At 33.0% G+C, this 14,237-nt stretch overlaps 1 protein-coding gene across 1 annotated transcript; it reads right to left on the bottom strand.

Annotated features, from left to right (window-relative positions):
* Positions 1-9,690: 9,690 nt before the first annotated feature.
* Positions 9,691-13,838, bottom strand: LOC101099772 (olfactory receptor 14C36). The gene is given in 4 exon segments (XM_019831422.2): positions 9,691-9,772; positions 13,067-13,329; positions 13,331-13,444; positions 13,446-13,838. Coding segments are annotated over 4 exon segments (852 nt in total).
* Between the last annotated feature and the right edge of the window lie 399 nt (positions 13,839-14,237).

The raw sequence follows: 14,237 nt of genomic DNA, 5'->3' as shown, positions 1-14,237 counted from the left end.
CTCCTAAGTTCATCCACTACACCTCCGAACTCTTTGGCTCACTGAACACCAACCACGATGGCCTCCTTGTTTCTGGAGCATACTTGTAATGCAATAATCCAGTGAGTTTATACTGGTTGTTCCCTTTAACCATTCTCTATTTTTTAGACCAATCCCTCACTATTTTCAGGCTCTTGTCAAATGCTTTCTGCTTCATAAAACCTTTATGGCTTCTCTCTAAATATCCTGCCTACCTGACCTGTTTTGTTTTTATTCTGCCTAGTGTCTCCCTCATCTGACATCATAGTAATTTATCTGATTGCTGTCTCTTTCTTCATTAGGATGTAAATTAAATGAATGCAGAGATTTGATGAGTCATGTACAATACTTAGTGAATAAAGACATATTTATTGTAGGAAATGATTGTATTTTTTTTTAATTTTGTGTTTCAGATGTCTTCCTTCCTGTTCTTATCCTCTCTTGCAAGGGGATGGTGGGGTCTTAAGAGTTCTGTACTGTGTGCTTGCCTAAATGATTTATTAAACTTTATGTTGTAGCTGTGGAAATGGATTGTTGATCTGGGAAGATGAGCATCTAAATGAGAAAAAGCCTTCCTGGGCTGTTTGTATTAACTTTAGAAACCTTAGCACCCCAACCCACAAGTAGTCTGATTAATTTAATTCTAAGAGATCTTTGGTCATTTTTTTTTCTTTTCTACAAGGTAAGATTTTAAGCAATTGTGCTGTAGTCTTGAATTACACACAGAATGCCAGATTCATTGTCTCTGTCAAGTTGGACAAAAATTTATAACTAGTCTTTAAATTAGGAGATTAGGAGTGCCAAAAAATCTACCCAGCCTGAGGAACGCCATGGACCAGGTGGCTTGTTTGGCCTTTGTATTGACTTTGCTGCTTAATTAGAGCCATAACCTGCTATTAAGCCCCAAATCCAACTCACACAGCCAGGATCATCAGAGGAACTGAAAGGTTGCTACCATCCTGCAGTTTACCCTATGTTCAAACCTATAAATCAAATTTCTTTGTAGTAGCTTATAAAAGAGAAATTACTTAAAGAAATGTAATCATTTAGCAGTGTGTTGCCCTTGTCCATATTATTAAATGACAGGAACTGGCTCTATAATTAGGTCTCATTTGCCATCCCTGTTTCTGCTTATAACTCCATTTGATAATCCCTGTTAACTAAAAAAACTCTGGAATATTTTAGTACTATGCCTCTTCAAGTCTCTTCACATAAGTAAAATAATCTTTGCATTCAGTTCATATCAGAACCCATCGAGGAATAGCAGTTTGGGTACAAGACTAGTTGATTTCTATTACTGTCAGTAGGATTTTGACCAATTTGAGACACAAGTTTGAATTGTTATTTATCAACAGAGAAATGCAATATTTAAGTTTATTAAGTGGAGAGGTGGATCCTGTATAATTTTTTCATGTGTCTTTTTTTATTGCTTTCAGCTGAACGTGAATAAAAGGATACAGGAATATTATGTTTTATTATGTTATATTGTATTAACTCACTTTTTGTCAAAACCACACCACAAAGCCTCATTTCCTTTACTCCTCTCTCACAGAGAGTGAGAATGAACAATGTTTTATGGCTAAGGCATTTATTTCTAAATAATAAACTCAGACTTCTTCAGGTGAAAGTTATATAAACAAAGCTTTAGTCACTTATATGATATTCAGAATATCTTTTCTTTCAGTTACATAATATATAATGGTTTGATATAGATGTTAGAGGTATGCACTTAATGATGTAATGCAAATTACTTCACTGTACATCTATATCTGTTTTTATCTATATGTATCTGTCTACATATTATACTTTCCTCACAAGTTTGTTAATATCATGAATTATCATCAAGTATTCATACTTTGGAATAAAAAGCCATTGTTTGTCACACATATCTTTAAAAACATACACCACAACTGTAGCTAAGCAGTTAATTATTTTTTTGTATACTTATGCTTACAGCTTAGAAGAAAAATGAAAGGAAATGGGGTGGACAGAGAAGAGGAGGGCAGCCATATTGGTTAAGTAAAGACAGAGCAAACAACAGAATAATGAAAGACAGTGAATAATGAAGGAAGAATTCCTGGGCTGAAGAAAAACTGAGAGGAACAACGGAGAGAAAAACAAAACAAGAGAATGGGGTCACTGAGCCCAAGTATCTTCGTTAGATGAAATGCATTCAACCAATTATTATTATGATCCCACCACCAAACAGACACACAAAAAAAGGCAATATGTTATACATAAAATTACATAGCAAAAGCTTCCCTTACCTCCTGGTAGAAGATTAAACCACTACACACAAAAAGGATTATTGATGCCTTTTGGAAAAGTTCATCGTTACTTTAGGAAAATAAAAATAAAAACATGCATCTTGTTTGCGTCTGCATCCACTGACATTATGTATCATTCTGATTTTCTATTTTTTACTCATCTGAAACAATATTTTTGAATATTCCTCAAAGCACCTTCTGATTATATCACTCTCCTTCTCAAAAGCATTAAATGGATCAAATTTTCTTCAAAACAGACTTTCATGTCCTTATCGATCGCTTGTGAGGAATTGCGGAAAGCCACAAAAGTCTCTATTTCAAGTCATCTGTTCTCCATTTCCTTTTTTTAAAAATTTTTAATGTTTATTTATTTCTGAAAGAGACAGAGTGTGAGCAGGGGAGGGCAGAGAGAGAGGGAGACAGAATCCAAACCACACTCCAGGCTCTGAGCTGCCAGCACAGAGACCTACGTGGGGCTGGAACTCATGGACCCCGAGATCATGACCTGAACTGAAGTCGGACGCTTAACTGACTGAACCACCTAGGAGCCCCTGTTCTCCATTTTCCAATACCAACTCTGTGCAAATCCCAAAGATACAACATAAATCTGAGCTTAGTCCCTCTTCAGTAGTTTATTTTTACTCTGAATGTCTTTTCCTTTTCCTTTTACCTTTGTAAATTATATCATATTTGTTTCAAGTTTGAATGCACATGCATTTTTCATTATATTTCTGTTCATTCTGTAGATAAAAGTTGTGTATATATTGTACTTACAAGTGGGTGGCATCTACATCTGTTCTATATAAAAAGCTAATATTATGGACCCTAAGATCAGACAAACATGAGTTTGCAATCTTGCGCTACCTCTAACTCCTATATCATCAGGCAAATTACTTAACTTCTCTGAGATTATTTTATCCCACTGCCCCCATTTGAAAGTTACTGTAAGATAGAATGTGTTAATTCTTATGAATTCCTCATCAAAGTGTCTTTCAGTGCACGTTCTTTAGAGGAACATAACCTTTTGCACACATTTTATCACACTTTTATTAGATTCTTGCAGTAATTTCCACTGTTGCTTACTTACAATTATTTTAAATAAATCAATATTCTGTTTTCCTTATTAGATTGTTGTTTTTTGATTGCTAAGGTATATATTTAAATTTTTCTTATGTAATGAGTTAACAGTAGATGTTTACACACAGGTAGAGTTCATAAGATCCCCATAAGTGATTGAAAACTTGAATAAACTAGATTCACCAGAGTCTTGCAATAGTCCATAGCTAGCATATATTTTATTGCTCTGAGTAATGTCTCACATTTACTTTGCATCATCACTATTATTATTTAATTTAACATTCACAAGTCCCGGTATTAAATATAAGAAGCATATTAAGCTAATATTACAAAGAATGTAAAAATATAAGTTGCCTCTCTAGTCAGAGGACTTCAAAATAACAAAACTTTTAATGTATACCTTTTGAAGGAAATGTAGTTCCATCTTACAGAACTTCAGAAGGGCATTTTGAAATATATACCATCTTCCTTGGACTTACCATCTAGATATTTTTAGGAAGACGTGGAACTACTTACTAAGTAACTGAAAACGTTTAAATATCAAGAGAAAACTTGTGTAACACATTTTTTTTGCTAAGTCATCTGTGATTTCAACCTGTAATCCCTCCAGGTTTTCCAGTCCCTGGTCTTTAATTATAGTATTGTATGCTATCACCTACTTTTTTCTTTTAAGCCCTCATATAAAATGAGTTTCTATTTTGAAAATGTGATCTTACTGATATTTAAGAAAAAAAATAAAATTCAGTTACTTTCTAGATTAATACTATAACCCCCTGCATTTTCCCCTTGTATCTCCTGGCTTATTCATATATTAATGACTCCATTTGCCCTCTCCTCTTAAAGTGTTTTTTTCTAATAATTTCAAGCTATTTCCATAATATTAACTGACCAAGAGGCGGTTGGTTTCCTGATTTTAAAATAGAGATACTCATTGACATTTGGGGTTTATTACCTCTAAATAGAACTCTGTTAAAATTCACTAGCTGTTTCCAAATTGATAATTCAAGTAGTTTAATGTTGGGAGCCATTTGACTTAAGATGTCTACACTGAAGATCTCAACACAATTTTAATTTCTTCTTTGTCTTTTTATTTTGCTCTCAACTACCCACCCCCTTCTTTTTAATGTTTTTGAACACTTGCCATTGTGGTTACTCTTTCCTGATTCTAGTACTGGTTGTCTTTTCATTATTCCCAAATACTACGCACTTGGTTAACCTTTCCTCCATGGATAATTAGATTTCCCCAAATTTTCAGATTTGTTCCTCTCTTTCTCTTTGGTTCACATGTATGATCGCTGTATCTATATATCTTCAATTAATATTTTTTCTAAAATCCATATGTTACCAAATGCCTGATATTATATTGTTCTGATACTTATTCCTTATCTCATGTTCAATTCTGAACCATTACCTCTGTATGAATCTACTACTCATTTAATATTCACTTCATCTTCAAAGTAACACTCCATTTTGTTAATGGTCGTCCCCTCCTAGAGTTATGTAGGATAGAAACAATATCCAGAAGAAAAATGTCTAGCTTTTCAAAAATATTGACCAACTGTATACAAGAATGCTTGGAATATTTTATATTTTTACTAGCTTTGTGAACAGAAAGAGCATATTCTTTCATTACATTGTCAAAATCATTTGTTACTGCTTGATTGTTATTTTTTAAACTTTTTTGAACTTATTTGTGAGAAATGATTTCTCATTCTTATATTAATATGCATTTTTTTACTGTGTGTATTTGTCTCATGTATTTACTGCCCATCCAGATATACTTTTAAATTAATTGCAATAAACTCATTAATTTATCTCTTGTGAAAGCAAAATAATAGGAATATAATTTCATATATTTTTCCTATTGGTTTTCCAATTTTCACAAAATTATGTTTTGCATTGGACCCTCTTTCTACAGTAATTTATAATGACATTAATATTTACCAAATTTCTTTGCATGAAAGTTTATATGTGAAGTCATTACTTAATTTTATTTATTTCAGTATTACTTGTTTTTCCCCCCCTCTGGCTTAAAAATAATTCTTGATGACATTGAAGATATCATCACTTGTTTGTTTCATATTTACATATGGCTAAGATTTATTTAGAATTGCTTCAAGTTACCTTCCATCACAAACTACTTCAATCCAGAGGGTTTTTTGTTTTGTTTTGTTTTTTAATAGTTTTTTGGTTAAGTCACATACTTTAAGAAGCTTGTCATTCATAACTAAAACCAAAGTTTTAGTTATTTGCATTTTTTCTCATTATTTAGATATTTTTGAAACTTTATTTTTATATAAATGGCCATGGCCACAATTTTTGAGTCTTAATTTATATGCAAATATAAATTAACTGATACCAGGAGTTTGAACCGAAAGATGCCAATATCAGACCTTGTTCCAAAAGACAATTTACCAAAAAAAAAAAAAAAAAAAATATCTGCCCACCTTCTTTACATCACTTAACATTATTCAGCCTTCAAAATTTTGTTATTATATTGAACAGATTTTTATTTCCTGATTTTTATTTTCTGATTTTTAATTAAATTGATTTCAATTAATTTAATTAATTGATTTTAATTAAATTGATCTCTTTGATAACATATAGAAATGTCTTTTCTTTTTCACTTGGGCTATTTAAGTAACTTTACCTTTTGTTTTCCTTTTCAAATTTTTATTTAAATTCTAGTTAATTAACATAACAATGCAATGTTGGTTTAAGGAGTAGAATTCAGTGATTTATCACTTACATATGATATGTATAAGTTTCTTAGGTATTTTATTTTTTCTTCCAGCATTATTGACATATGATTGACAAGTAAAATTGTATGTATTTAAGATGTACAGCATAACTTTTTGATATATGAATATATTATGAAATGGTTACCATAATTAAGCTAATTAACATATCTGCACCTTCCATAATTACTTTTCTTTTTTTTGGTGTGAAACACTTAAGATCTACAGTCTTAACAGATTTTAAATATACAATACAATAGCATTAATTACAGTCACCATATGATGGTACATTACGTCTCCAGAACTTGCTTATCCTTCATATCTGAAGCTTTGTACCATTTGACCAACATTTTCCCCATTTTTCCGAGCCTCTGATAATCACCATTCTCCTTTATGCTTTAAGACTTTGACTTTTTTAACTACCACATATAAGAGAGAACATGCAGTATTTGTCTTTACGTACCTAGTTTATTTTACTTAACATAATGTCCTCCAGGTTCATCCACAAAAGACAAGATTTCTTCTTATTCAAAGCTGAATAATATTCCACAGTGTGAAATATACATATACATATATGTATGTATACACACAAACACACACAAGCCACATTTTCTTTATTGATTCATCCATTATCCACATAGGTTGTTTCCATATCTTGGCTATTGTGAATATTGTTGCAATGAACATGGAAGTACAGTTATCTCTTTGAGATATTAATTTCAATTCCTTTGGATATTTACCAAACAGTGGGATTGCTGGGTCATATAGTAGTTTTATTTTTAATTATATGAGAAACCACCATACTGTTTTCTATAGTGGCTGCATTATTTTATATTCCCAACAGTAAGAAGCGTTCCAATTTCACAACAACATTACAAACACTTGTTATCTTTTATTTCTTTTTTATTTTTGATATTTATTTATGTATTTAATTAATTAATTTAAATTCAAGTAAGGTAGCATACAGTGTAGTATTGGTTTCAGGTATAGAACCCATTGATTCATCACTTACATATAACACCCAGTGCTCATCCTAACAAGTGCCCTCCTTAACATCATAAAGGTCATGTATGGAAGACCCACAGTTAATATAATCCTCAATGGGGAAAAACTGGGAGCTTTTCCCCTAAGTTCAGGAACACAACAGGGATGCCCACTCTCACCACAATTGTTCACAATAGTACTAGAAGTCCTAATCTCAGCAATAAGACAACAAAGAGAAATGAAATGCATACAAATTGGCAAAGAAGAAGTCAAACTTTCACTCTTTGCATATGACATGATATTCTACATGGAAAACCCAAACAACCCCACCAAAACATTGTTAGAATTGATACGTGAATTCAGCAACATCACAGGATATAAAATCAATGTACAGAAATCGGTTTTATTTCTGTACACATATAATTAAACAACAGAAAGGGAAATCAAAGAATCAATTCCATTTATAATTGCACCAAGTCCCATAAAATACCTAGGTGTAAACCTAACCAAAGAGGTAAAAGATATGTACACTGAAAACTATAGAAACCTTATGAAAGAAATTGAAAAAGACACAAAGAAATGGAAAAACGTTCCGTGGACATAGATTGGAAGAACAAATATTTTTAAAATGTCTAAGCTGCCCAAAGCAATCTACACATTCAATGAAATCCCTATCAAAATAACACATTCATTCTACACAGAGCTAGAACAAATAATCCTAAAATTTGTATAGAACCAGAAAATACCCTGAATAGCCAATGTAATGTGGAAAAAGAAAACCAAAGCTGGAAGCATCATGATTCTGTAGTTCAAGCTGTATTACAAAGCTGTAATCATTAAGAGAGTATGGCACTGGCAAAAAAAAAAAAAAGAAAGAAAGAAATAGATCAATGGAATACAATAGAGAACCCAGAAATGGACCCACAAATATATGGTCAATTAATTTTAGACAAAGCAGGAAGGAGTATCCAATGGAAAAAAGACAGTTTCTTTAACAAATGGTACTGGGAAAATTGTACAACAACATGCAGAAGAATTAAACTGGACCACTATCTTACATGATACACAAAAATAAATTCAAAATGGATGAAAGACCTAAATGTGACATAGGAAACCATTAAAATACTACAGAAGAACAAAGAAAGCAACCTATTTGATTTCAAGCTCAGCAACTTTTTACTGGACATGTCTATGGAGGCAAGGGAAATAAAACAAAAATGAACTGTTGCACCTGGGTGGCTCAGTGGGTTAAGCATTGGACTTCAGCTCAGGGCTAAGGTCATGATCTCACAGTTCATGAGTCTGAGCCATAAGCCAGGCTCTGTGCTGACAGCTTGGAGCCTGGAGCCTCCTTCAGATTCTGTATCTCCATCTCTCTCTGCCCTTCCCCTGCTCATGTTCTGTCTCTCTTTCTCTCAAAAATAAATAAAATAAATTTTAAAAATTAAAAAAAAATGAAAAATGAACTTTTGGGGCATCATCAATATAGAATGCTTCTGCATAGTGAAGGAAACAATCAACCAAATTAATGCAAATGACACATCAGATAAAGGGTTAGTATGCAAAATCTATAAAGAACTTATCAAACACCAAGTAGTATTCCACTGTGTGTGTGTGTGAATATATATATATAGGCTATAATTGATAGCATTGAATGTTGGGTTGAGTGTGCCCCTTTGAACCAGCATTTTTGTATCCGTTGGATAAATACATAGTAATGCAATTGCTGGGCTGTAGGGTATTTCTATTTTTTTTTGTTTTGTTTTTAAAGTATTTATTTATTTATTTTGAGAAAGAGACTGTGTGAGTTGGGGAGGGGCAGAGAAAAGAAGAGAGAATCCCAAGCAGGCTGTGTACTGCCAGGGCAGAGCCCGATGCAGAGCTTGAACCCACAAACTGTGAGATCATGACCTAAGCCATAATCAAGAGACTGAAGCTCAATCTATTGAGCCACCTAGGCTCTCCTAGGGTAATTCTATTTTTAACTTTTTGAGGAATCTCGCTACTATTTTCCAGAGTAGCTGCACAAGTTTGCAACCCTACCAACAGTGCAAAAGGGCTCCCCTTTCTCAGCATCCTCACCAACATCTATTGTTTCTTGAGTTGTTAATTTTAGCCATCCTGACAGGTGTGAGGTGGTATCTAATTGTGGTTTTGATTTGTATTTCTCTGATGATGAGTGATATTGAGCATCTTTTCATGTGTCAGTTACCTATCTTGATGTCTTTTTGGAAAAGTGTCCTTACATGTCTTCTGCCTGTTTCTCCAGTGTATTATTATTATTATTTCATTTATTTTTTTGGGGGGGGTGCTGAGTTTGATAAATTCTTTTGTAGATTTTTTTCTGGCCAGTATAACTAAAGGAATCTATTCAACAATGGAGTAACCTTTCCCAAAGGCAAGTTTGTTCTTTGTCCTCAGCCTCAGACTATTAACTTATAAGCCCTTCAAATGTCCTACCAGATAAGTGTCTTTGTTTTTCTGGGCCATTGGGACATTTGAGGTATTGTATGGCTTGACTAATATGTATCTGTATCTTTTTTGCTGTGATAAAACATAACCATTGCTTAAAGCCTTTTCTGAATTCTGTGAATATTTCTAGCGAATTATTGAAACTGACCATGGTTTGGAATACCCACAAACTTGCAGTTGACGTCAAAAGTGAAGATGGTCTTGAGAAGTATTACACTGCAGACACAGACATATTATTCAATAAAAAAAGGCTTCCATATTACTTGGATTTTGTGGAAATCAGGCTGAAAAGTGCTGTGTTGCAAAGTCTTTTTATTTATTCCAAAGGAAGGGAGAAAACCCAAGAACTCAGAGATTGAAGCCATGAGCTTTTGAGAAGTATCCCCAAGCCATAATATCAAGTCCTAATAGAACATCCATACAGAAAATCAGTAATTAAATTTATAACATGAATTTGAACATCACTATAGACTAAATGGACTTAATGATCATATATAGAACATTGCACCCAATGGCAGAAGAATATACACTTTTCTCAAATATATATGGAACATTCTCCAAGAATGAGCATACGTTAGGTCAAAGAAGAAGTTTTAACAAATTTTAGAACATTGAAATCACACAAATTATACTTTTCATCCATAGTGAAATAAAACTAGAAATTAATAACAAAAGGATAATTGGAAAACGCTCAAATATCTGGCAATGTAACAACAGGTTCTTTTACCACCAATAGAACAAAAGTAATATCAAATGTGCAGTCAGTAACATCTTGAGAAAGATGAAAATAAACACAAAATGGCAAAATTTATGTGATTTACCAAAAGTAGTACTTACAGGGAACTTTATAGACATAAGTGTTTATAGACATAAGTGTTTGATAAAATGACCTAATTTTAGCCTTCAAGTACAAAAATATTTTGTAAGTACAAACTCAGCCCATGGTAGAAGGAAAACAATAGAGATTAAAGCATAAATAAACATAATAAAAAATAGACACACTCATATTTCTAAAGTAGGGCACACATCTATAAAATGTGGGAACATGATTATCAGTTACATGAGGTTATTAAAGAGTTCAATAAGGTAATGCATTAAAAGAACTTTGCACATTTCACACCACAATATGTTACATTTATTAAACTTTAAAACTTTTTGTTATCATGTGCTGGCTTAGAAAATGTGCAGTGATTATTCATGCTAATAATAATTTCATGGAAAACAAGCCTTCAGAATCTGAGTTTTCATCATTACACTCATCATTACAGTTCATCATTTCTAGTACCTAATGACATTCTTGTTCATCTCCTTTTCTTACAAGTATGAGGAGGTTGCCGACTCTCTCCCTTTAACAGCTAATGTGGCCATGTGACTTATTTGTCCAATAAAATGTGAACAGAAATGATGAGTAAAGACGTAAAAAACCCGTGTGCACTTTTTAAAGTTTTCTTTCTCTCTGTGACTGAGACTTGACTATGGAATTCTCTTTTCCCATAAAATAATTTCGTGTCATTTGAAAACAGGAAAAATTCTGGCATGAGTCCCTTTGTTTTTGTATGTATATCAAAACTTCTTTTCACATGAATGTCATATCTTTGTAATTGTGATTCTTCTTGGTGCCAAAGTATATGTTTGAATCTTTTCAAAAATATTATTTTACATTGCTAACTATTAAAACTTGTTTTCAAAATGCATAGGTGGATTGACTTTTAATAATTGAGAGTTTAAGGGTCTCTCTCCACTATCAATGCCAAAATCTTCTTGGAAGGTGTGCAGGGGCTACCTTAAATTATGCCTGTGTTTATGAAAGAACTCACAGAACTGATATTTCCATGTCAACTGTAGTTATTTAGCTTCTTATTGGTGAATGCTCCCCTTGTTCTACCTCAATTTTTTAAAATAAATGCTTAAAAATCATATTTCAATGTGACTGAGCTCTTATTTCCAATGGCTCTGTCAAATGCATCCAATTCAGAAAGCCCCCTGATGGCCTATGTTTGGCAGATACAATGAAGAAGTAAACCTTTGTTATATTAAGCTACTAAGGCTTTTGATGTTATGTTACTAATTCTTGCATTATAGTCTAGCATATAAAGGATATCATTGATGATTAAAATAAATATTTTTTTAAGTTTTTTTAATGTTTTATTTATTTTTGAGACAGGGAGAGACAGAGGATGAGCAGGGGAGGGTCAGAGAGAGAGGGAGACACAGAATCCAAATCAGGCTCCAGGCTCTGAGCTGTCAGCACAGATCCTGACAAGGGGCTTGAACTCACAAACTGTGAGATCATGACCTGAGCTGAAGTTGGACACTTAACCGACTGAGCCACCCAGACACCCCTAAAATAAGTATTTTAGATGACACTATAAGAAAGCAAAGCAACATTTTTTTTTATTCCTCAGGGTCTTAATGGATGTATGGAGAAGCATGTGATTATAAGTGGGGGGAGAAAATTTGTACATTTCTTTAATCAACCTAACAAATAATGTTTAAATATAAACAGGTAAATGTATCCCCAAACTTGAACATATTTTTAGCAAAATTTTGGTCTGATGACAGATATAATGTATCCATATATTTTCCTTGCCATACAAAGGAATCCTCTCCTTACACATACAAGTTGTGTAAAATAATTCTGATCCTCTCATACATGATTCCCTACCCTCACCAAAGTGCAATTCAAGAAATGAAACAGATGAACATATGGGAAGTGGGGGAGAGAAGAGAGGAGTGAAACAAACCACAAAAGACTCAGTAATAGCAAAATTAGGGTTGTTGGAGGGAGGTGGGTGGAGGATGGGTTAGATGGGTGATGAGTATTAAGGAGGTTACTTGTTGGGATGAGCACTGGGTGTTGAATGTATGTGAGGAATCACTGAATTCTACTCCTGAAACAAATATTGCACTGTATGTTAACTAACTAAAACTGAAATTAAAATAAAGAACCTATAATTTTCACATTTATTTTTGAATGATTGTAACTTTATTTCTTTATAATTCTTTTCAATACTAGGTTTATAAATATTTAAATAGTGTATAAATACAAAACTGAAGTTTAACATGAAATGTTTCTAAGGATAACTTTTTTGGATTTTTAGACTAAAAATTTTAGTCTAAAGGTTTAGTCTAAAGGTTTCTTACAATATCAAAGCATGAATAGGGATTTCTTATTTGGAACACCAGATCCTTTACACACTGGCACATTCAGATAATCCAATGCCTTCAGAAAGGAAATTATTTTGATAAATGATATATTTTAATGACATTATTTATTAATTTATATAAGTTATATTGATATAAATCCAATCAATTATCTCAATTTATTGTTGTAAACATGAATTTTACTCACTAATTTTTAGTGAGCCTCAGAAATTTTCTGCACATTTCCTGAGTAAACATTCTCTTTATTTTATTAATGGCACATTTATTTGTTCATTTCTAAAACTGAGATAATAAGGTTGAAAAGTGGGGAATATGTCTTGGATGGTGGAATAGTTTTCTGATTGCCTCAGGTATACATAAACACCTGAGCTGAGGAAGACAGATACCACAAATATATTAGGGACACAGGTAGAAAAAGCCTTTTTTCTGTCTGCTCCTCTCGAAAACTTGAAAACTGTAGAAAACATGTGACTCTAAGAGCTGATGATGAAAATTAAACAGCCACCAACAATCCCTAGACCACAGACAATGAGCACCATCTCATTGCTAAAGGTGTCAGATCAGGAGAGCTTTAGCAGAGAAGGGATATCACAAAAAAAAAAAAAAAAACTGATGGATAACACTGGATTGACAGAATGGCAGCCTGAATGTATTGCCAGTGTGTACAGCAGCATGGATGAGACTACTGAGTATGAAATCCAGAGTCATTTGTATGCAGATTTTGAGAGTTCATGATTATAGGGTAGTAAAGGGGTTGGCAGATAGCCACATAATGGTCTTGGGCCATGAGAGTCAGAAACAGAAGCTCCGTATATACAAAGAAAACCACTAGGAAGACCTCAGCTTTACACCCAGCCTTTGAAATGGTGCTGCTGTCAAGTAGAGAATTGATGCATGAGTTAGGAACTGTTACAGAAATGTAGCATGCAACCAAGATGGACAGATTCCTAAGGAAGAAATACATGGGTGTGTGAAGACTCCTGTCAAGGGTGGTGACAGTAACAATGACAGTGTTTCCCAACATCACAGAGAAGGTTATGGCATGCAAAACCTGCAGTTCCCATACATCAGAAAACCCTGTGAGGAGAAATCCCATCATCACATTGGAATTTGCCATCTGTGGTAACACAATATGTACCCGAAAGTAAGAAGTGAAGTCTTGAGCCCATGAAGAATCAAATTATGGAAATATATTTCTTAACTACTTTGGTTTTGATTCCTACCTAATTCTAATATATATTGATGTCCCTAATATTTTTGAGAGAAAATTAAGTGAACCTCCTTTAGTCTACATGATTTTATTTTTAATCCTACTGTATACTGGAGTGAAAATTACAGTCATATTGCTCATAACCATAAGCATAAAAATTAAATGCATATTTCTACACATTTCCATTGGAAAATACAAATTTCATGGTCAAATACATACAAATATAGATACAGATTACATAAATACAGTTGCATTTGAAAAATATTATGTAAATCATATTGTTGAACACTGGATAATTAGAATAAA

Source organism: Felis catus, chromosome A1 (assembly GCF_018350175.1).
Source record: "Felis catus isolate Fca126 chromosome A1, F.catus_Fca126_mat1.0, whole genome shotgun sequence".
NCBI classification, from domain to species: domain Eukaryota; kingdom Metazoa; phylum Chordata; class Mammalia; order Carnivora; family Felidae; genus Felis; species Felis catus.
This window is presented reverse-complemented; position numbering and strand designations above follow the sequence as displayed.